This window comes from Salvelinus sp. IW2-2015, linkage group LG17 (assembly GCF_002910315.2).
Source record: "Salvelinus sp. IW2-2015 linkage group LG17, ASM291031v2, whole genome shotgun sequence".
NCBI classification, from domain to species: Eukaryota; Metazoa; Chordata; class Actinopteri; order Salmoniformes; family Salmonidae; genus Salvelinus; species Salvelinus sp. IW2-2015.
The window spans coordinates 21,737,107-21,760,253 of NC_036857.1; the positions used below are offsets into that span (position 1 = coordinate 21,737,107).

A 23,147-nucleotide genomic window follows, 5' to 3' on the forward strand; every position below is an offset into this window, starting at 1 on the left:
TAAGGATAGGTGATTTCAATAGAGTAACTCAACTGATATGAATGTATAGGCCTCAATCCACATCAAAACATAGCTCTATAATGTAGGGCTGGGATGATACCAATATCGCAATACTCGTTTGTGTCGTGTCAAGGAAAAAAAACACGAAGCGGATTAACTTCTTTGGAAAACTGCCCTAATGTTGGAAACAAATATAATTTTGTTGTCATCCAGAATCATATGTATTTATTATTAAGCTATAGCACACAACATTTTACATACAGCAGGTTTGTAAAGGACCAAAGGGTCAGATATGCTTTGTGTTTTCATTTTTGTAATGGAACAAATATTGCGATACTGGTATCATCACGGCCCTACTATAATGGAAGGTCAAAATGTTGGAGATGATGACTTAGGAGTAACCCAACTTAATTCGCTGCATCTCTGCATGTCCACAATGTTGAGAAAATATTCATAAAGACTAGACAGTCCCAACGTAACACTGAATTTTGTATTCATTGATGACATTTGTATTTAAAGTTTTGCAAAAAGTGGGCTTAGATATGCAAGTCAGGTACAAGACAAGAAAATGATCAGAAGTTCTGTAAATGTATTTGATCATTGCTGTTCTGCTGTAGATACGTTTCAACACAGATCCATGCTTGTACGCCATTGAGAAAAACTGTAAGTCAATGATGCATTCAATGTGGTGTTTAGCATTTACCCTTAACTGTGGTCCTGCAGACCTTTTGATATCTTCATTCTACTTGCTATATTTGCCAACTGTGTGGCCCTGGGTGTATCTAAACCCTTCCCCGAGGAGGACTCCAATTCCACCAACCACAACCTGGTGAGTTGGTGCACGGCGGCTGATACAGAGGCTGAGGTGTCAATCAGGGAGATCATAGAGGCTAAGGAGAGGGTTATTTTGGGAGTGCTATATAAGGACCAAACCTGGGTTAAAATAGAAATATTTGAAATCTGATTAATTTATCTTGCTTGGCGCAGTTGAATCAGTGGAATACTTCTTAAAGTGCAAGGACGTGAAAATACCGCCCCCTATCCCAAAGAAGTTAAAGTGCAAAATCCATCTGGGACTCAGGCAGGCTCAAGCAAATGCTCAAACTATTTGAACAATTTCAAATACTATTTGAACCCATGTCAATTGAATCAAATGACGAGAGGCGATCAGAAAAGCCTGGAAGCCTCGTTGTGAGATGTGGCATATCAAAGGATGTATCAAAATACTATGGAAAACAGGTAGATTACAACAGTTTCAGAGAAGTTAGTGTTGTAATCGTAAAGCATAATAGTGTTAAAGAGGAAAAGTTGGGGGTCTGACTCCATCCCCACGTCAAGCCCCTCAACCCCCCCCACCCCACTCCCCTCTCTATGCCAGAGTTTAAGCTCACTCATAATAAACAAAAAGGTCTACATGAGCAGAATAAAGCAAGACATTTCGAGGTAGAGATATGGGGGACTATAGGATGCATACAGAAAGCAGGGAAGGTATAGACAATGTAATCTTTTAGTAGAGTGATATGAGGGAATTCCTCTAAGGGGAGTGGAGTGTGGGGATGGTGGGTAGTACACAACCTCATCATGCTGAGTCTGTCTAGTCCATCTGCTTGGCTGTGGGGCAGGACAGTGGTTGGTTAGTACTGTATTTAAATCCCTCCGGCGTGGATCCCTTTATTGGATTAGACTTGTGGAAGGGAACTCAGGCTGAAGTCTGACGCTTCACTGTAATACCCCCCCCCTACCATAGGGATTCCAGTATGAAATCTTTACGGTAGTTTACAGCACATTAACACTCATAAATAACATACACTATATATACACAAGTATGTAGACACCCCTTCAAATGAGTGGATTCTGCTATTTCAGCCACACCCGTTGCTGACAGGTGTATAAAATCGAGCACACCGCCATGCAATCTCCATAGACAAACATTGGCAGTAGAATGGCCTTCACTAAGAGCTCAGTGACTTTCAACGTGACACCATCATAGGATGCCACCTTTCCAACAAGTCAGTTCGTTAAATTTCTGCCCTGCTAGAGCTGTCCGGTCAACTGTAAGTGCTGTTCTTGTGAAGTGGAAACATCTAGGACTAACAACGGCTCAGCAGGGAAGTGGTAGGCCACACAAGCTCACAGAACGGGACCGCCCGAGTGCTGAAGCGCGTAGCACATAAAAATCGTCTGTCATCGGTTGCAAAACTCACTACCGAGTTCCAAACTGCCTATAGAAGCAACGTCAGCAGATTAACTGTTCATCGGGAACTTCATGAAATGGGTTTCCATGGCCGAGCAGGTGCACACAAGCCTAAGATCACCATGCAGAATGCCAAGAGTCAGCTGGAGTGGTGTAAAGCTCGCCGCCATTGGACTCTGGAGCAGTGGCAACACGTTCTCTGGAGTGATGAATCACACTTCACCATCTGGCAGTCCAACGAATCTGGGTTTGGCGGATGCCAGGTGAACGCTACCTGCCCCAATGCATAGTGCCAACTGTAACGTTTGGTGGAGGAGGAATAATTGTCTGGGGCTGTTTTTCATGGTTTGGGCTAGGCCCCTTAGTTCCAGTGAAGGGAAATCTTAATGCTACAGCATACAATGACATTCTAAACAATGCTTCCAACTTTTGGTCATGTAGTATGGTGTTAAGAAATAATTATAGGGTAATTGTCCTCACTTCAGGGACTACATGATTTGAATAGAATGAAGCAATCGCTGTCTTCATTCATTACACTACAGCTTATCATAGTGAAGGTACTGTACCTTCTAATCTGTCACATCACCTTGTTTGACCAGGATGCTATAGCCAGCTTTTGGCTGCATTCCTATTCCAGCCTGATGCCTAGCGACTGTGGTGCCAAAGATTAGCAGCATTAAGAAGCATTAGTCCAAGGGTTACTGACTAGCGCTCTAGTGACTGGCTTATTAAGCCTGTTTTAGGCTGTAAGTTAACAGGGCTGAAGCTACTGTAATCACTACCTACAGGACAGACTGGCTACTTCCAAAATGGCTCCCTATTCCTGTGCACTAGTTTTGACCTAAAGTATACATGTACAGTATAAGCCATCAACGTGACAGTGCCTGGCTTCCTTGCCACCCCACATGCAGTAGATATATCAACATTAAACATTACATCCCTGAATATAACATATGAATTGGATATTAGACGGATATTAACCCTGCATTATGAACATCCACAGACATCTTGTAAAATGTCTTTACCTAATTTTCCCAACAGTTTTCTTTGCTCTTCACTGATTACAGTAACGGACAAATGAGGAAGTATGTATATTTGACCATGCTGTCTTCTCCCTCTCTGTGAGTGCAGGAACAAGTAGAGTATGTCTTCCTGGTCATCTTCACCATTGAAACCTTCACTAAGATCCTGGCCTATGGCTTGGTCATGCACCCTAGCGCCTACATCCGCAGTGGCTGGAATTTGCTTGATTTTGTCATCGTTGTCGTTGGGTACGCTAGCGCATGTCTCCATTCCTCTTCTGTTACCCCCTCCATTCTGTTTATGGTGTTTTAGCTGTATTGTTTGTTGTGCGGCTGTTGTTGCAGGTTGTTCAGTGTGGTTGCTGAGGGGACGGCTGACCACAAGCCTGGAGAGGCCCACCACGCAGCAGGCAAACCAGGAGGACTGGATGTCAAAGCGCTCAGAGCCTTCAGGGTGCTGCGACCCCTTAGGCTGGTGTCTGGCGTACCCAGTAGGTTTGCGTGTGTGTGTACATGTGTGTGTGTGTGTGTGTGTGTGTGTGTGTGTGTGTNCCTACATCCGCAGTGGCTGGAATTTGCTTGATTTTGTCATCGTCGTCGTCGGGTATGCTAGCTCATGTCTCCATTCCACTTCTGTTACCCCCTTCTTTCTATTTATGGTGTTTTTGCTGTATTGTTGTGTGCTGACTGATTGTTGTGTGGCTGTTGTTGCAGGTTGTTCAGTGTGGTTGCTGAGGGGACGGCTGACCACAAGCCTGGAGATTCCCATCATRCAGCAGGCAAACCAGGAGGACTGGATGTCAAAGCGCTCAGAGCCTTCAGGGTGCTGCGACCCCTTAGGCTGGTGTCTGGAGTGCCGAGTAAGTTTGTGTGTGTTTCAGTAAAACCCCTCTCTGCTGTGTTTGTGTGTGTGTGTGTTTCAGTAAAACTCTCTGCTGTGTTTGTGTGTGTGTGTGTCCAGGTCTCCAGATTGTCTTGAACTCCATCATGAAAGCCATGGTTCCCCTGCTGCACATTGGTCTGCTGGTCATGTTTGTCATCATCATCTATGCCATCATCGGCCTGGAGCTCTTCCTCGGCAGGATGCACAAGACCTGTTTCTACTTGGGAACAGGTAAAAAATCCACTTACAACACAAACAAGTATACTGCACTGTACTGTACATACACATCCTAACATTATATTAAAGAGTTGCATTTGAGTCATTGTACGCAGACAGGGGTAAACAAGTTATTTACATACAAGTTTGTTATCAGCTAATGCTTTGGAAGCCTGGATTTTATATGAGATTTCCATCTTTTTACTAAGAAGACTAAGACATTTGTTACGATGAGTGACTTCCTCATGTTGTCCTCTCTCCCAGAACTGAACGTGGATGATGACCCCACACCGTGTGCGTTTGCTGGGAATGGGCGCGATTGTGTGGGCAATGGGACAGAGTGCAGAGGACCGTGGGAGGGGCCTAATGGCGGGATCACCAACTTTGACAACATATTTTTTGCCATGTTGACTGTGTTCCAGTGTATCACCATGGAGGGCTGGACCGATGTGCTCTACTGGGTAATATCAGACTCTCTTTTTTTCTTGGCTGCATCATAAATGGTACCCTACTCCCTATAGTGTGTTACTTTGACCAGAGACCTGTGGACCCTGGTCAAAGGTAGTGCACTACATAGGGAAAGGGGTGTCATTTTGAAAATCACCCCTAGAACTTTTCTTCCTATTCTTAACTACTCCTCTGATTTAATTTTACTTAAATGATCTATCGTCACATAAATATGGAACAGTTTCTCAAACAATCAATCAATCAATCGAATGTATTTATAAAGCCCTTTTTAAATCAGCAGTTATCATAAAGTGCTTATACAGAAACCCAGTATATAAAACCCCCAATGCAGATGTAGAAGCACGATTAACAATCCTTAATCACCCTCTCTCTTTCTGTATTCCTGCAGATGAATGATGCAATTGGCTTTGAAATACCCTGGGTGTACTTTGTCTCTCTGGTCATATTTGGCTCGTTTTTCGTTCTCAACCTTGTATTGGGAGTGTTGAGCGGGTGAGTGAGTGGAAGTTTGTGTGGATGTTTGTCTTGTTACATTTGTGTGTGAAGGCCTTGTCCGAGTGTAGGTTGTGTGCTGACCGTCTATATGTGCGTCTGTACGTGTGTCTGTGTGTGCAGAGAGTTCTCCAAAGAACGAGAGAAGGCCGTGGCTCGTGGAGAGCTGCAGGACGCCCAGAATAAGAAGCAGATGGAGGAGGATATGTGTGGTTACATGGACTGGCTCATCGAGGCCGAGGATGTGGATGAGGAAGGAAACAAACGTATGGTTAACTGACTGACTGAGATACACACACATATAAACACACAAATAAATGCACACGCATACAAACACAGCCTTGCACCCATATAGTCAACCTTTCCTTTGTCTCCTAACAAGGTGCTGCTGTTGCCAAGAAGAAAATGATGAAGAAGTTTGGCTGGTATAAACACAGCGAGGACGGAGGTATAATGGCCTGCCACTCTTCTCACTGTTACTGTCTGTGTATTAATGCAGGAAAACTTAAATCCGTTTTACCTAATTTCTACCAGCATGTCACATGTGCAAACAGAAGAAAAAAACCCACCTTTATCGTCCCCACAGAGGCCCCACAGAGGTACGTTCATATCCCAACCACAAGTCATGGATTACAGGCAACATCCGCACCGAGCTAAAGGGTAGAGGTGCTGCTTTCAAGGAGCGAGACACTAATCCGGACACTTATAAGAAATCCCGCTATGCCCTCCGACGAACCATCAAACAGGCAAAGCGTCAATACAGGAATAAGATTGAATCCTACTACACCGGCTCTGATGCTTGTCAGATGTGGCGGGGCTTGAAAACCATTACGGATTACAAAGGGAAGAGCAGCCGCGAGCTGCCCAATGACACAAGCCTATCAGACAAGCTAAATGGCTTCTATGTGTGCTTCGAGGCAAGCAACACTGGAGCATGCATGAGAGCACAAGCTGTTCTGTGTGATCACGCTCTCCGTAGCCAATGTGAGTAAGACCTTCAAACAGGTCAACATTCACAAGGCCGCAGGGCCAGACAGATTCCCAGGACGTGTACTCAGAGCATGCGCTGACCAACTGGCAAGTGACTGACTCTCAGGCGTGCATGCTTAGTCCCCTCCTGTACTCCCTATTCACCCACGACTGCATGGCCAAACACGACTCCAACACCATGATTAAGTTTGCCGACGACACAACGGTGGTAGGCCTGATCACCAACAATGATAAGACAGCATATAGGGAGGAGGTCAGAGATCTGGCAGTGTGGTGCCAGGACAACAACCTCTCCCTCAACGTGATCAAGACAAAGGAGCTGATCGTGGACTACAGGAAAAGGAGGGCCGAACACGCCCCCATTCACATCGACAGGGCTGTAGTGGAGCGGGTCGAGAGCTTCAAGTTCCTTGGTGTCCATATCATCAACAAACTATCATGGTCCCAACACACCAAGACTGCTGTGAAGAGGGCACGACAACACATATTCCCCCCCAGGAGACTGCAAAGATTTGGCATGGGTCCTCAGATCCTCAAAAAGTTATACAGCTGCACCATCGAGAGCATCCTGGCTGGTTGAATCACTGCCTGGTATGGCAACTGCTCGGCATCTGACCGTAAGGCGCTACAGAGGGTAATGCGTACGGCCCAGTACATCACTGGGGCCAAGCTTCCTGCCATCCAGGACCTCTATACCAGGTGGTGTCAGAGGAAGGCCCTAAGAATTGTCAAAGACTCCAGCCACCCTAGTTATAGACTACTCTCTCTGCTACTGCACGGCAAGCGGTACCAGAGCAACAAGTCTCGGTCCAAAAGGCTCCTTAACAGCTTCTACCCCCAAGCCATAAGACTGCTAAACAGTTAATCATACACCCGGACTATTTGCATTGACCACCTTTTTGTATGCTGCTGCTACTCGCTGTTTATTATCTATGCATAGTCACTTTACCCCTACCTACATGTACATATGACCTCAATTACCTTGACTTACCCGTACCCCTGCACATTATTTTGGAACCGGTATCCCCTGTATATAGCCTAGTTAGTGTTATTTTATTGTATAACTTTTTTAAACTTTAGTTTATTTTGCTAATATTTTCTCACTCTGCAATGTTCTTTAAGGGCTTGTAAGTAAGCATTTCACGGTAATACCTGTTATATTCGGCGCATGTGACAAATACAGTTTGATTTGATTTGTACTACTTGGCTCTCTGTGATCTAATCTATGGCTCTGCTATGTGTTCAACAGAATCGGATTCAGACTCTGAATTTGAAGCATATCTAGATGACGACAATGGCTGCTGCGCATCTCTTATGTAAGGAAATAAACAAATGTATTTGAATTTCATTCTTTGTTAATTAGATGTCATTGTTATCAATGTTGTCATGTAATGCTTCTTTCTCCTTTTTTTCAGGGCTAAAATGATGGCCAACAGTTTCTGGTAAGTTGAGTAGGATAGCTCAGTTGTGTCTCTGACTATGATTCAATTATATGACATGCTGTTTTATCAAATCGATTCTTTAGTGAATAACAGTTCAAAGTTCATACGATGTTGCCATAATCAAATTCAAATTCAAATTCAAATTCAAGCTGCTTTATTGGCATGAAAAACATTGTGTCAATATTGCCAAAGCAACAATGTATACAATATACATTGTAATACAATTAAAACAATGACAAATAATAATATATATATATATATATATATAATCAGCTCATGCTGTATTCTGGCTGGTCTAGTCGAAATTCACCATTCCAGCGTGGGGATCTGGTCTCATGTACATTTTGTTAGATAGAGTAGTCTTTCAACCGTTCGCAACCACAAGCTAGGGTTTGCTTAGGCTAACGTGAATTGGGTCACAGGGGTTTTTGTACTGGGGAAGAGAAGGGCGTGTTTCATCCCTCTCCAACCAATGTCTGTTCACTTGGGAGTGGCCACTGAGTGAGCATAAGTTTACTTATGAAAACAATTCTCTCATTTAGAAACTAAAATCAGATTTCGTCTTCTCACAAATAGTTTCATATTTAAACATTTAAATTGCGCAACAATTCCATGTAAATCTGATAACTAGAAAGTGTAGACTTTCCAAGATACAATTTATGTCGTCCTATCATCAGATATAATGTCCCAGACAACAACTGATCTGACATCATATTCTTTAAGTACCAACGGACACTTTCAACTGGTTGAGAAAGGGAAATATTGTTCCATTCCCCAACCTTTTGATGTTACCATACTCTCTCTATGTTAACAAAGGGCTTTCCAAGAGTCCAGTCTGTATAGTGGAGAGAAAAGGGGGAAATGTATTTATGGGGGGGTCATAAACCTCACCCAACAGGGCAATGTCATGACAGTTCTAAGAATATACACAATAATGTTTTATTTTCCGGGTTTTTTTTAAAATGAGAAAGTACACTACACTACAGACTTTTGACAAAGCCGGTTTCTGACCCTTCCGCTCCTCATATAACTTGTCTCCTGTCTCTCACTTCACTCAGTGAACAGCTATGCCAACTGAACCACGCCTTTCGGAAGAACTGTCGTGTAGCAGTCAAATCCCAGAACTTCTATTGGCTGGTGCTTCTTCTGGTGTTTCTCAACACTGCAGCCAGTGCCTCTGAACACTACGGCCAGCCCAAGTGGCTCACTGAGATGCAGGGTCAGGATACACTCTCTTCTCTACATCTCTTCCTGTTATTCTTTCTCTCTCCACCTACCTGTATCTGTTATTTTCTATTTGTTTCTGCATGTCCTCCTCCCCTCTTTCCTTTTCTCTAGGTCATTTTCTCCCTAATTCAACAGGTTGAAATGTTGACATAGACGTCAGGAAAAGTATATCTAAATAAATAAATAACCTTTATTTTCCTTGGTCTTTTCTTCAGAGCGGGCCAATAAGATCCTGTTGATGTTGTTCACGCTGGAGATGCTGTTAAAGATGTACAGTTTCGGTTTCCAGATCCACTTCCTGGCTCTGTTTAACCGCTTCGACTGCTTCGTGGTGTGTGGTGGCATCCTGGAGACGGTCCTGGTTGAGTTGCAGATCATCCCTCCCATCGGCATCTCTGTGCTGCGCTGCGTCCGCCTGCTCAGGGTGTTCAAAGTGACACGTCGGGTAACTGCTGGCCTGGTCCCAATCTGTTTGTCTGTCTCGCTAGCCTGGTCCCAGATCTGTTTGGTCTGTCTCGCTAGCCTGGTCCCAGATCTGTTGGTTCGTTCTCGCTAGCCTGGTCCCAGATCTGTTTGTGCTGTCGTGCTAGCCTGGTCCATATCTGTTTGGTCTGTCTCGCTAGCTCGGTCCCAGTTCTGTTTGTGTTGTCTTGCTCATATTGCCTACGGTCTTGCTAGCTTGGTCACATATCTGTGTGGGCTGTCTTGCTAGCTTGGTCCCAGATCTTTCCGGAATACACTGCTTTGCAATACAAACGCACTTCTGAAAGAACTATAGGGAATGTCACTCAGCAATTGATACATTTCATGCATGCATTCAGTATGGAAGGCTACTACATACCTTGATTTTTTACCCTCAAACACTGAAACTACTGTTTCCTGTTTAGGCACTGGCAGCCCTATCAAACCTGGTCAATCCCTGCTCAACTCCATGAAGGCTATCTGCTCCCTGCTGCTCCTGCTTTCCTCTTCCTCATCATCTTCTCCCTGCTGGGGATGCAGCTGTTTGGGGGCAAGTTCAACTTTGATGAGACTCAGATGAAGAGAAGCACGTTCGACACTTTCCCCAGGCCCTGCTCACCTGCTTCCAGGTGACTTAGAATTCTAACACTCCTCACACTACTATCGAAATCTACATGCTTTTCATTACAGCCGCCCTCTCTCTCTCTCTCTCTCTCTCTCTCTCTCTCTCTCTCTTCTCTCTCTCTCTCTTCTTGTCGTCTCTGTCGTCGTTGTCTGTTCGTCTGTGCTGTCTGTCTGTCTGTCTGTCTGTCTGTCTGTCTCTGTGTCTGTCTGTCTGTCTGTCTGTCTGTCTGTCTGTCTGTCTGTCTGTCTCTCTCTCTGTCTCTCTCTGTCTCTGTCTCTCTGTCTCTCTCTGTCTCTATTTCTTTCTTATTTCACTCCTCTCCCTCTCCTTTTCTCCTCTGTAGATCCTTACAGGAGAGGACTGGAATGCTGTGATGTATGATGGGATCATGGCTTATGGCGGGCCAGTCTTCCCACAGATGATTGTGTGTGTCTACTTCGTCTCCCTCTTTGTTGTCGGCAACTGTATCCTTTCTGTTAACCAAGACAGAGAGAGTTGGTTATATACAGTGGGGAGAACAAGTATTTGATACACTGACAATTTTGCAGGTTTTCCTACTTACAAAGCATGTAGAGGTCTGTAATTTTTATCATAGGTACACTTCAACTGTGAGAGAAGGAATCTAAAACAAAAATCCAGAAAATCACATTGTATGATTTAAGTAATTAATTTGCATTTTATTGCATGACATAAGTATTTGATACATCAGAAAGCAGAACTGAATATTTGGTACAGAAACCTTAGTTTGCAATTACAGAGATCATACGTTTCCTGTAGTTCTTGACCAGGTTTGCACACACTGCAGCAGGGATTTTGGCCCACTCCTCCATACAGACCTTCTCCAGATCCTTCAGGTTTCGGGGCTGTCGCTGGCAATACGGACTTTCGGCTCCCTCCAAAGATTTTCTATTGGGTTCAGGTCTGGAGACTGGCTAGGCCACTCCAGGACCTTGAGATGCTTCTTACGGAGCCACTCCTTAGTTGCCCTGGCTGTGTTGTTCGGGTCGTTGTCATGCTGGAAGACCCAGCCACGACCCATCTTCAATGCTCTTACTGAGGGAAGGAGGTTGTTGGTCAAGATCTCGCGATACATGGCCCCATCCATCCTCCCCTCAATACGGTGCAGTCGCCTGTCCCCTTGCAGAAAAGCATCCCCAAAGAATGATGTTTCACCTCCATGCTTCACGGTTGGGATGGTTCTTGGGGTTGTACTCATCCTTCTATTCCTCCAAACACGGCGAGTGAGTTTAGAGCAAAAAGCTCTATTTTTGTCTCATCAGACCACATGACCTTCTCCCATTCCTCCTCTGGATCATCCAGATGGTCATTGGCAAACTTCAGACGGGCCTGGACATGCGCTGGCTTGAGCAGGGGACCTTGCGTGCGCTGCAGGATTTTAATCCATGACGGCGTAGTGTGTTACTAATGGTTTTCTTTGAGACTGTGGTCCCAGCTCTCTTCAGGTCATTGACCAGGTCCTGCCGTGTAGTTCTGGGCTGATCCCTCACATTCCTCATGATCATGATGCCCACGAGGTGAGATCTTGCATGGAGCCCCAGACCGAGGGTGATTGACCGTCATCTTGAACTTCTTCCATTTTCTAATAATTGTGCCAACAGTTGTTGCCTTCTCACCAAGCTGCTTGGCTATTGTCCTGTAGCCCATCCCAGCCTTGTACAGGTCTACAATTTATCCCTGATGTCCTTACACAGCTCTGTGGTCTTGGCCATTGTGGAGAGGTTGGAGTCTGTTTGATTGATGTGTGGACAGGTGTCTTTTATACAGGTAACGAGTTCAAACAAGGTGCAGTTAATACAGGTAATGAGTGGAGAACAGGAGGGCTTCTTAAAGAAAAACTAACAGGTCTGTGAGAGCCGGAATTCTTACTGGTTGGTAGGTGATCAAATACTTATGTCATGCAATAAAATGCAAATTAATTACTTAAAAATCATACAATGTGATTTTCTGGATTTTTGTTTTAGATTCCGTCTCTCACAGTTGAAGTGTACTATGATAAAAATGACAGACCTCTACATGCTTTTAAGTAGGAAAACCTGCAAAATCGGCAGTGTATCAAATACTTGTTCTCCCCACTGTATATAATCTGCTTTTGTACTATTTATTTATTTATTTTTATTTAACCTTTATTTAACTAGGCAAGTCAGTTAAGAACAAAATCTTATTTACAATGACGGCCTACAAAGCCATTGATTGTACACAAACCTCTATCAATACAGACTGTACTCTATAAGATCGGTATTCACTGATGTTGTCAAGCTCTTGGTCAATTCCTTGATATCTCTTGATCAGATATCCTGCTCAATGTCTTCTTGGCTATCGCTGTGGACAACTTGGCAGGTGGCGATGGTGGAAAAAAGCAAGTAGAGTAAGTATCACAGAAGCCAAACTAATAACATGTATAATTTGATGGTCTGGTTATATTACTGGACATAGCTAAGTAGCATCAGTAATGAGGAGAATAAGTAGACGGTGAACAAAAGCAAAGTGGTGAATTAATGGTTTTGCAGAGAGAAAAAGGATGATGAAGAGGACTGGGACGAAGATGAAGACAAAGAGGAAGATGCGGCGGTATGTACCTAAATGTTGTTTCAGGGGACCAACACATACAATATTTTCTACAGCAGCTACTCTTATGGGCTGCAACCTTATCTGTTGTGTCTGTGCTCCTCAGTGTTTAAAAAAAAAATAATCTCATGTTTGCATTTCTTTTTTGCTCGCTCTTTCCTTGTGCAGAATGAGATGGATGACTGGGAGGAGAATGAGGAGTTGAGAGCCATCGAGGGTCTGGAGGGTAAGTGTCGTTCCGTTTACCTCAGAAGGGTTCTCGTCAGACTGTGTGACACATGGATTGCTCTCTAAATCGACTGATCTGATCAACTCCCCTCTCTAGGAATCATGCCTGTGAAGCCTGAATCCGCTCCAAAAGAGAAGATTGAACCCATTCCAGATGGGAGCTCCTTCTTCATTCTTGGAAAGAGAAACTGGTAAGTCACAGCCACAGAGCCCTATGGACCCTGGTCAAAATGAATGCACTATATAGGGAATTGTGTGTCATTTCAGAGCACCCATATCACTTGCATGGTCTCTCCTCTCCCCTCAGCCTTCGCGTGGCCTGTCATAATCTCATCCACCACTCCTACTTCACCAACCTCATCCTCGTCTTCATCATCGCCAGTAGTATTTCTCTGGCCGCTGAGGATCCAATCAGAGCTCACTCCTTTAGGAACAACGTAAGGCAAAACATTTAAAATAAATCCCTCTAGATATCTACTCAGCCAACTGTCCGCCCTCACAACCAAGCACTACCTAGCGCCCAATCAATATCTATAGTCTACAACTGGCATTCAAAACTACCGTTCACACTCTCACTCAACTACCATATATCTACCCTCACTGCTCAATGGGTTCAACCAAAACTGCTGTTTTCATACTCACCTTACACTGCCCACCGGGGTTGGGTTAAATGCGGAAGACACATTTCAGTTGAATGCATTCAGTTGTACAACTGACTAGGTATCCCCCTTTCCCTTTCCACCACCAAATAGTGTTTCTGTATTGTTGTCATGATGCTGACGTAGGATATCTTCTATATCTTCAGATGCTTGGCTACGCTGATTATGCATTCACCTCCATATTCACTGTGGAAATCATACTGAAGGTAAAATGTGACCAGATATGCAGATGAAATGAGTCAAGCACTTTTGGGATTATACTACATTTTGGAATATTACTTCATTGTGAATTGATAATGATCTGCATAGGCTATCTTTCCTTCAGGCAGTATATCTATGTCTATCTATAAACATATATAGGAGTGCACATGGCAGTGTAAATACCATTTAGAATCACTCTTAACTCTTGTGATTTTTCTCCCTCTCCAGGTGACGGTTTTTGGTGCGTTCCTTCATCCTGGTTCCTTCTGTAGGAATGCCTTCAACCTCCTGGATCTGCTGGTTGTCAGTGTGTCTCTCGCGTCCTTCTTCCTCCAGTGAGTATCTGTCGGAATATTAGCCAAGCGGGCTCGAACCTCAGGCGCATAGCTGAAAAGCTTGTGCCTGAAGTCGAGTAGCAGGCCCATTGACAGTATGGTACAACCATTTTCAACCAACCTTTACTTAGCGATACTGTCTTCGTTATTCGGAAGGCACCGGTGTCTCATAAACTTCTGTTTCCATTTGCAGTTGGAACTCCAGAAACCAGAGAATAGATATTAAATTAACTTTTTGTAGAGAGTGAGAAATGGCCTCTCACGTGTAAATCTTTGTTTGTGTTGTTTGGATCGCACTGTGTGACGCCTTATTCTACATGTGGCTGTTTCGCTTACAAATGACGAGTTCCTGCTAAGCTGTTGTGAAATGCCTGATGTCTGGCAGCTAAAATGGTGAGGAAACTCCTCATGCAGCGCAGACATTTCAATTAATATTTTTCTGAATATTCTCAGCTTTTTGGATTCCAGCTGCAACTGTGAACAGAAGTTTGTAAGACACTGGTGTCTTCTGTATCAAGAATGAAGAAAGTATCGCCAAGTAAATGTTGGTTGAAAATAACTGTACCAAGACTTTAATGGACCATCGACTCAACGGCCATCACAAGCTAGTTAGCTAGCTATACAGATGAATGTAAGATTTGATCAGCTATCGGTGTGTGTGTGTGTGTGTGTGTGTGTGTGTGTGTGTGTGTGTGTGTGTGTGTGTGTGTGTGTGTGTGTGTGTGTGTGCTCCTGTTGTGTGTGTGTGTGTGTTGTGTTGTGTGTCGTGCTGCCGCTATTGTTATGTATACTGTATTTATTGTGTCTTACGAAATACATACCCTGGCTACACAATACATTTCCCATTTGCAAAGACAATAAAGTTTGAATTGAATTGGTTCTGTCCTAAAAGGGACATTGGAAGGATGATGAACTGCTGTTCCTTTACAGGTCAATGAACAGTATTGGCACTGATTATATAGACATAATACTGTAACAGCACTCTCTGCAGGTCAGACAAGAAAAGTGCTTAGTGGATCATTCCAACACTCGTATCTGCTTCTCCTATACTCTCAGTTCCAGCGCTATCTCTGTGGTCAAGATTTTCAGGGTACTCAAAGTGCTCAGGCCTCTTCGAGCTATCAACAGAGCCAAGGGACTCAAGGTAATCATTTGACCACTTTAACCACCTCTCTCTCTCTTTCTCTCTCTCTCTCAATCGAATTCAAGGGCTTTATTGGCATGGGAAACATACGTTTACATTGCCAAAGCAAATGGAATAGACAATTAACAAAAGGGAAATAAACAAGGGAAACATTAGTAAACATTACACTTACAAACGTTTTAAAAGAATATAGACATTTCAAATGTTATATTATTGGCTATGTACGGTGTTGTAACAATGTGCAAGTAGTTAAATTATGAAAGGGAGAACAAATAAACAGATAAATATAGGTTGTATTTACGATGTTGTTTGTACTCCACTGGTTGCCCCTTTCTCATGGAAACGGGCCACAAATCTTTCTGCTGTGATTGCACACTGCAGTATTTCGCCTAACAGATATGGGAGTTTATCAATGTTTGATTTGTTTTCAAATTCTTTGTGGGTCTGTGTGATCTGTGAGAAATATGTGTCTCTAACGTGGTCATACATTTGGCAGGAAGTTAGAAAGTGCAGCTCAGTTTCCACCTCAATTTGAGGACAGTGGGCACATAGCTTGTCTTCCTATGGCGGCTTCTCTCAATGGTAAGGCTATGCTCACTGAGTCGGTACATAATCAAGGATTTTAGTCAAGGATTTTCTTAATTTGGGGTCAGTCACAGTGGTCAGGTATTCTGCCACTGTGTACTCTCTGTTTAGGGCCAGATAGCATTCCAATTTGCTCTGTTTTTTGTTTGATTCTTTCCAGTGTAACAAATAGTTATCTTTTTTCTTTCTTATCATTTGGTTGCGTCTAAATGTGTTTCTATCCTGGGGCTCTGTGGGGTCTGTTTGTGTTTGTGAACAGAACTCCAGAACCAGCTGGCTTAAAGGACTCTTCTCTAGGTTTATATCTCTGTAGGTGAGGGCTTTGTGGTGGAATGTGTGGGCATCGCTTCCTTTTAGGTGTTTGTAGAATTGAACAGCTCTTTTCTGGATGTTGATAACTACTGGGTATAGTCCTAATTCTGATCTGCATGCATTGTTTGGGGTTTTGCGTTGTACACAAAGTATATTTTTTGCAGAATTCTGCAGGCAATCTCTCAATTAGGTGTTGGTCCCATTTTGTGAATTCTTGGTTGGTGAGTGGACCCCAGACCTCACAACCATAGAAGGCGATGGGTTCGATAACTGATTGAAGTATTTTTTGCCAGATCCTAATTGGGGTGTTGAGTTTTATGTTCCTTTGGATGGCATAGAAGGCCCTTCTTGCCTTGTCCTCGTTCACAGCCTTATGGAAGTTACCTGTGGTGTTGATGTTTAGGCTGAGGTCGGTGTAATTCTTTGTGTGCTCTAGGGCAACAGTGTCTAGATAGAATTTGTATTTGCTGTCTTTGCTACTGGACCTTTTTTGGAACAGCATTATTTTTGTCTAATTGAGAGTCACTGTCAGGGCCCAAGTCTGTGTACATTGATTTTATAATGTCATATGCTTTCCCCCCAACACTGATTTCCATCAATTTGTATAGCAGACCCTGTTGCCAAATTGAGTAAAACGCTTTTTTGAAATCAACAAAGCATGAGAAAACTTTGCTTTTGTTTTGCTTTGATTGTTTGTCAACAATTGTGTGCAGGGTGTACACATGGTCTGTCGTATGGTATTTTGGTAAGAAGCCAATTTGACATTTGCTCAGGACATTGTTTTCACTGAGGAAATGTCTGAGTCTTCTGTTGATGATACTCCTGGGGATTTTTGCTGACCCATATTCCACTGTAATTATTGGGTTCAAATTTGTCTTCACTTTTGTGGATTGGGTTGATTGGGCCTTGGTTCCAAATATTAGGGAAGATGCCAGAGTTGAGGATAATGTTGAAGAGTTTAAGAATAGTCCATTTGAATTTGTGGTCTGTATATTTTAGCATTTTGTTTAGTATACAATCAACACCAACTTTTTGGGTTGGAGGGTTTTTATTTTGTCCAGTAGTCGTTAATAGCTGATTGTACATTTTGTAAATGATCATGTATATATTTTTGCTCTTGGTTCTTTCTTATATGTCCGAAAAGATCGGAGAAGTGGTTTATCCATACATCTCCATTTTGGATAGATAGCTCTTTGTGTTGTTGTTTGTTTAGTGTGTTCCAATTTTCCCAGAAGTGGTTAGATTCTATGGATTATTCAATCCCAATGAGCTGTTTTCTGTCATGCTGTTTCTTCTTTTTTTTCTGTATCTCTCTCACTGTCCTCTCTCTCTCTCTCTCTCCTCTCTCTCTCTCTTCTCTCTCTCTCTCTCTCTCTCTCTCTTCTCGTCTCTCTCTCTCTCTCTCTCTCTCTGTCTCTCTGTCTCTCTTCTCTCTGTTCTCTCTCTCTCTCTCTCTCTCTCTCTCTCTCTCTCTCTGTCTCTCTGTCTCTCTCTTCTTCTGTTCTCTCTTCTCTCTCTCTCTTGTCTCTCTCTCTCTGTCCTCTCTCTCTCTGTCTCTCTCTGTCTCTCTCTGTCTCTCTCTGTCTCTCTCTGTCTCTCTCGCTCTCTCTCTCTGTCTCTCTCCTCTCTCTCTCTCGTCTCTCTCTCTTCTCTCTCTCTCTCGCTTCTCTCTCCCTTTCTCTCTCTCTCTCTCTCTCTCTCTCTCTGTCGCTCTCTCTCTCTGTCTCTCTCTCTCTCGCTCTCTCTCTCTCTCAAATAACTGTACAAACGTGCTCTTGTGTCTGTGCTTTTGTTGGCAGAATGTAGTGCAGTGCGTGTTTGTGGCAATCAAAACCATCGGAAACATCTTGATCGTCACAACGCTCCTCCAGTTCATGTTTGCTTGTATTGGAGTGCAGCTCTTCAAGGTACTTGGTCATTGCTTTTTTGAAAACACTCCGTGTGGTGTCTTCTCGTTATAAAGTAATGTTTGTCTGCTCTGTGTGTTACAGGGAAGATTCTACAGTTGCACCGATGAAGCTAAACACACTCCATATGAGTGCATGTAAGACTTTATGTTTAGTCTTTTATTTGTCTTTCTCTTAGCCAATGCCTCACTTAAATTCCTGTCATCACATACTATATTTGATTACTAATAAGCATAGCTTTGTGTGTGTGTGTGTGCGTGCGTTTTGTGTTTTAGGGGGACGTTTGTGGTGTATAAGGATGGGGATATGAATCACCCTATGGTGAGAGAGAGGAAATGGCAAAACAGTGAATTCAACTTTGACAATGTGCTGCAGGGCATGCTGGCCCTGTTCACTGTGTCTACATTTGAAGGCTGGCCGCAGTGAGTACCAAGACCACGCATTAGTACATATGATGACTATCCGTTTATTCAGTGAAGCTGTTTTTCTTGTTTAAATCTCTCTTATCATAAACTCGTAGGCTGCTGTACAAGGCCATCGACGCCAATGCTGCGAACCACGGCCCTATTTACAACTACCGCGTGGAAATCTCCATATTCTTCATCATCTACATCATCATCATCGCCTTCTTCATGATGAACATCTTCGTGGGCTTCGTCATCATCACGTTCCGTGAACAGGGAGAATCTGAGTTCAAAAACTGCGAACTGAACAAAAATCAAGTTAATGATTTTCCTTGAATAACTTATTACGACGCTCATCATAATCACAAAGCTACTGTACCTTATTATCATGCGAAAGCCCTTCAGTCTACTGAGATTGCGAGTTTTCACTTCACTTCCCACCTTCCCTGTGTCTCCTGTCCTGCCCTCCACAGAGACAGTGTGTACAGTACGCTCTGAAAGCCAAGCCCATCAAGATCTACATTCCCAGAAACCCGTCCCAGCTGAAGTTCTGGAAGATCATCGCCTCCAGCCAGTTTGAGTACATCATGTTTGTCTTAATTCTTCTCAACACCCTCACCTTGGCTGTGCAGGTAAAATACTGCAGTTCCTACTACGCCCAGTCATAATGTACACATCATGTATATTACAACAGGAATAAGATTGTAAATCGTTTTTTAGAAAGTGATTGGAAATATTTTACATAGTTTATCATGAGGAAGATCAAATCAAATTCAAATAAATGAATGGAAATGTATTGCTATGTGTCTCTGTCCTCCCCCTGCAGCATTATGAGCAGTCTAAAACATTCAACTCTGTGATGGACATCCTCAACTTGATCTTCACAGCACTATTTACCATAGAGATGGTCATCAAGCTACTGGCTCTCAGAACACATGTGAGTTCAACAGGCTTTCACTGGACACATTTTGATATCAATACTGTGTTCTAATGTTCCATGTTCTGATGTTCCGATACCAGATTCTAATGTTCCGATACCATGTTCTAATTTTCCGATTGCATGTTCTAATGTTCCGATATCATGTTCTAATGTTCCGATACCATGTTCTAATGTTCCATGTTCTATGTTCTAATGTTCTGGTACCATGTTCTAATGTTCCAATACCGTGTTCTAATGTTCCGATACCGTGTTCTAATGTTCCGATACAGTGTTCTAATGTTCCGATACCATGTTCTAATGTTCCAATACCATGTTCTAATGTTCCAATACCATGTTCTAATGTTCCAATACCATGTTCTAATGTTCCAATACCATGTTCTAATGTTCTATACTATTGATGGTGTTTGTGTGTGTCTGTGTATCCAGCAATATTTCATTGATGCCTGGAACTCCTTTGACGCTCTGATCGTTGTGGGCAGTGTGCTAGACATCGTGGTCTCAGAGCTGAGTGTGAGTACTCTGTCTCTCCTTTAGCTGCTTCATGTTTCCTCATCTCTTCCATCTTCAACCATTTTCTTTACGTCAGGGAAACGTGATACTTGAAAATTCTTGCAATATAGGCCTGCAAAACGATTTGTGTACAGTTATTCATTGTAACATCTCTGTTTAACAAACAAATAGCTTTATAAAGCTTGTGTGTATGTTCTGTCAAATACTAAATGATATCTTATGTGTATTTTCTGTTTTCTTCTTGTCTCTGGTATCTTTGATACTTCTCATCAATCCAGGGAGGAGACGAGGATGTTGAAGTAAGACCACGACAGGAAGACAATTCTCTCTCTCTCTTTCTCTCTCTGTCTTTATCTCTGTCACTATCTGTCCCTCTCTCTCTCATTTGAAAAAAATAGCATATTTCCTTTCCTCTGTCTCTCCATGAATAGTGTGAAAACAAGCAGCTGTTCTCTAAACATCGGTGTTTCTCTCCAGGCAATCGAGGCCGCAGCCCAAGCTGCAGCTGTAGCCGTACCCGGAGCTCCGCCCGGGGCCAAGAAGGAAAGCGGAAAAGTGTCCATCACATTCTTTCGTTTGTTCCGAGTCTTGCGATTGGTCAAGCTGCTCAGCAAAGGGGAGGGCATTCGAACCCTCCTCTGGACGTTTGTCAAGTCCCTCCAGGTCAGTGCTATGTTCAAACAGATGTCAAGACAGACAGACACTGGTGTATAATTTAGATTTGGTAAATAAAATGTATGTTTATACCTCCCCCTCTTTCACAGGCCTTGCCATATGTCGGTCTACTTATTGCGATGATTTTCTTCATCTACGCTGTGATCGGCATGCAGGTGGGTCTCCTCCCATTCATTGTATCACCTTCTTAAGTCTTTAAAATGCAGCTGGTGACAATATGACCTATGCTTTAACCTTTTGCAGACATTTGGAAAGATTGCTATAGATGACAACTCACATATCAACAGGAACAACAACTTCCAGACCTTCTTCATGTCTGTCCTGCTGCTCTTCAGGTGAGTTTTGCAGGAAAGAGAGGTAAATGGTAGATAGTTAGAAGCTCAACCACAGTCTATTTTTCTCCCCCAGCTCTCCACTTCCATTTCTGCTCTTATTTTTCTCTTCTCTTCAACCTCTCCTCTCTTCTCTACAACCTTTCATCTCCTCTCCTCTCCTATCCTCTCTTATTCCTCCTGTGTCTCCTCTCCTCTCCTCTTCCTCCTGTGTCTTCTCTCCTCTTCCTCCTGTGTCAACTTTCCTTTCCTTAGTCCTAACGTGTGTGCTCTTCCTGCAGGTGTGCCACTGGAGAGCAGTGGCAGGAGATCATGTTGGCAGCGTTGCCAGGGAGACCCTGTGACCCTGAGTCAGACTTTGAGCCCGGGGATGACAACATGTGCGGCAGCAACCTGGCTTACATCTACTTCATCAGCTTCTTCATGCTCTGCGCTTTCCTGGTGAGACAACTGTATGTGAGAGGTGTCTTTTGCAAAAGAGAAATTAATCTCAATGAGACCAACTTGTGTACATAAAGGTTCATTAAAAATATGTTGATTGCATCCAATCTGAAGCAGACCAGCTGTGATTGATACACTCTGTGTTCCTCTTCTCAGATCATTAACTTGTTCATTGCTGTCATCATGGACAACTTTGAGTACCTGACCAGAGATTGGACTGTACTGGGAACTCATCACCTGGACGAGTTCAAACGAGTCTGGTCGGATTATGACCCAGAGGCGACGTAAGACACCGCTCTCTCTATCGCTTTTAGATTTTTATTTTCAAATTGAAAAAGGATAAACGGGATATGGCCTTTATTCAGGAAACCCCTTCTGTATCTCTGTCCTCTATCTTCCTTTTACTTCTTACTCTCTTCTCGTCCATCCCTTTCCCCCATTTGGTCCTTTAATTGTGCTGTTTTTGTCTGTATTGCAGGGGTCGAATCAAACATATCGATGTGGTCACTATGCTGCGCAGGATCCAGCCACCCCTTGGTTTTGGCAAACTGTGCCCCCATCGTGTGGCCTGTAAGGTAGGGCAGATCACATTTTAATGTTAAAGGTTGAATAAATGAAATTATAATAAACGTATTAACTTCTAATATTTATATAATTAAATGTTTGATATATGTCAGATATTGTGCAGTGAGAATTGACTCTATTTCATCTGCTTGCTTGTCCTGTTAGAGGCTGGTTGCTATGAACGTGCCGCTGCACAGCGACGGGACAGTCACCTTCAATGCCACCCTGTTTGCACTGGTCAGAACCTCACTCAAGATCAAGACCGAGGGTCAGTCAGGTCACATACACAGAGTGTATCATTCACACATGATTATTTAGTGCAGTGGTGCTTGCGGCTTTTACTCCTATGTTTTTAAAGGTCTTGTGTCTCTCCACTAGGGCCTGTTGACCAGGACAACGAGGAGCTCAGGGCCATCATTAAGAAGATATGGAAGCGCACTAAGCCCAAGCTCCTTGAAGAGGTCATTCCACCCCCTAGAGGTAAACCATAGGAGGTGCCATTTCAGCCAACTAGACAGACGTATTACCGTATGCTACCGTATAACCACACAGACCACTCTAATGGTAGTTTATGCATTTTCAAGTTACAGAAATACAGGTTTCTTTCTGTATCTCCCTATTTGTCTGTGTTTTTTTTTCTTAGTTCGTCTCTATCACTTTCCCATTTGCCTCCTCCCTTTGTTTAAGATGTATTTATTCCCTGTTCCCCTCCTCTGTTGCGATTCTTCCTGACTCAGGGGAAGAGGTGACTTGTGGGAAGTTCTATGCCAGCTTCCTGATCCAGGACTACTTTAAAAAGTTCCGCAAGAGGAAGGAGCGGGAGAGGAAGAAGAAGGGAAAAGACAAGAAAGACTCACTCCAGGTATACCAGTTACCTGTTAACTTCTCTGGGATATGTGGGACGCTAACGTCCCACTTGGCCAAAAGCCAGTAAAAATGCAGAGCACCATATTCAAATAAATTACTATAAAAATCTTTCATGAAATCCCACATGAAAGACACCAAATTAAAGCTACACTTGTTGTGAATCCAGCCAACATGTCTGATTTCAAAATGGATTTACGGCGAAAGCACACCTTTGCAATTATGTTAGGTCAGTACATAGCCACAGAAAAACACAGCCATTTTTCCAGCCAAAGAGAGGAGTAACAAAAAGCAGAAATAGAGATAAAATTAATCACTAACCTTTGATGATCTTCATCAGATGACACTCATAGGACTTCATGTTACACAATACATGTATGTTTTGGCGTCCCGCCTAAACTCCAGATTTTTGTTATATAAATATGAACTTTACCGAACA

At 43.2% G+C, this 23,147-nt stretch overlaps 1 protein-coding gene across 1 annotated transcript in view; it reads left to right on the plus strand.

Annotated features, from left to right (window-relative positions):
- Window positions 1-730: 730 nt before the first annotated feature.
- LOC111976296 (voltage-dependent L-type calcium channel subunit alpha-1D-like) overlaps window positions 731-23,147 on the plus strand; it is a 27,235-nt gene continuing 4,818 nt past the window's right edge. The window contains 42 exon segments of the mRNA XM_070447954.1: window positions 731-829; window positions 3,326-3,465; window positions 3,562-3,707; window positions 4,178-4,330; window positions 4,580-4,776; window positions 5,172-5,275; window positions 5,399-5,541; window positions 5,658-5,723; window positions 7,515-7,581; window positions 7,681-7,707; window positions 8,766-8,926; window positions 9,150-9,379; window positions 9,822-9,849; window positions 9,852-9,893; window positions 9,896-9,991; window positions 9,994-10,025; window positions 10,365-10,485; window positions 12,332-12,407; window positions 12,550-12,610; window positions 12,776-12,833; window positions 12,933-13,026; window positions 13,143-13,272; window positions 13,641-13,700; window positions 13,924-14,030; window positions 15,087-15,174; window positions 17,871-17,978; window positions 18,063-18,115; window positions 18,254-18,400; window positions 18,499-18,700; window positions 18,856-19,014; window positions 19,209-19,319; window positions 19,749-19,832; window positions 20,111-20,131; window positions 20,310-20,495; window positions 20,597-20,662; window positions 20,751-20,842; window positions 21,121-21,280; window positions 21,437-21,564; window positions 21,759-21,855; window positions 22,010-22,112; window positions 22,223-22,324; window positions 22,582-22,706. Coding sequence (XP_070304055.1) covers window positions 3,401-3,465; window positions 3,562-3,707; window positions 4,178-4,330; window positions 4,580-4,776; window positions 5,172-5,275; window positions 5,399-5,541; window positions 5,658-5,723; window positions 7,515-7,581; window positions 7,681-7,707; window positions 8,766-8,926; window positions 9,150-9,379; window positions 9,822-9,849; window positions 9,852-9,893; window positions 9,896-9,991; window positions 9,994-10,025; window positions 10,365-10,485; window positions 12,332-12,407; window positions 12,550-12,610; window positions 12,776-12,833; window positions 12,933-13,026; window positions 13,143-13,272; window positions 13,641-13,700; window positions 13,924-14,030; window positions 15,087-15,174; window positions 17,871-17,978; window positions 18,063-18,115; window positions 18,254-18,400; window positions 18,499-18,700; window positions 18,856-19,014; window positions 19,209-19,319; window positions 19,749-19,832; window positions 20,111-20,131; window positions 20,310-20,495; window positions 20,597-20,662; window positions 20,751-20,842; window positions 21,121-21,280; window positions 21,437-21,564; window positions 21,759-21,855; window positions 22,010-22,112; window positions 22,223-22,324; window positions 22,582-22,706 — 4,296 coding nt within the window. The 5' untranslated portion in view covers window positions 731-829; window positions 3,326-3,400.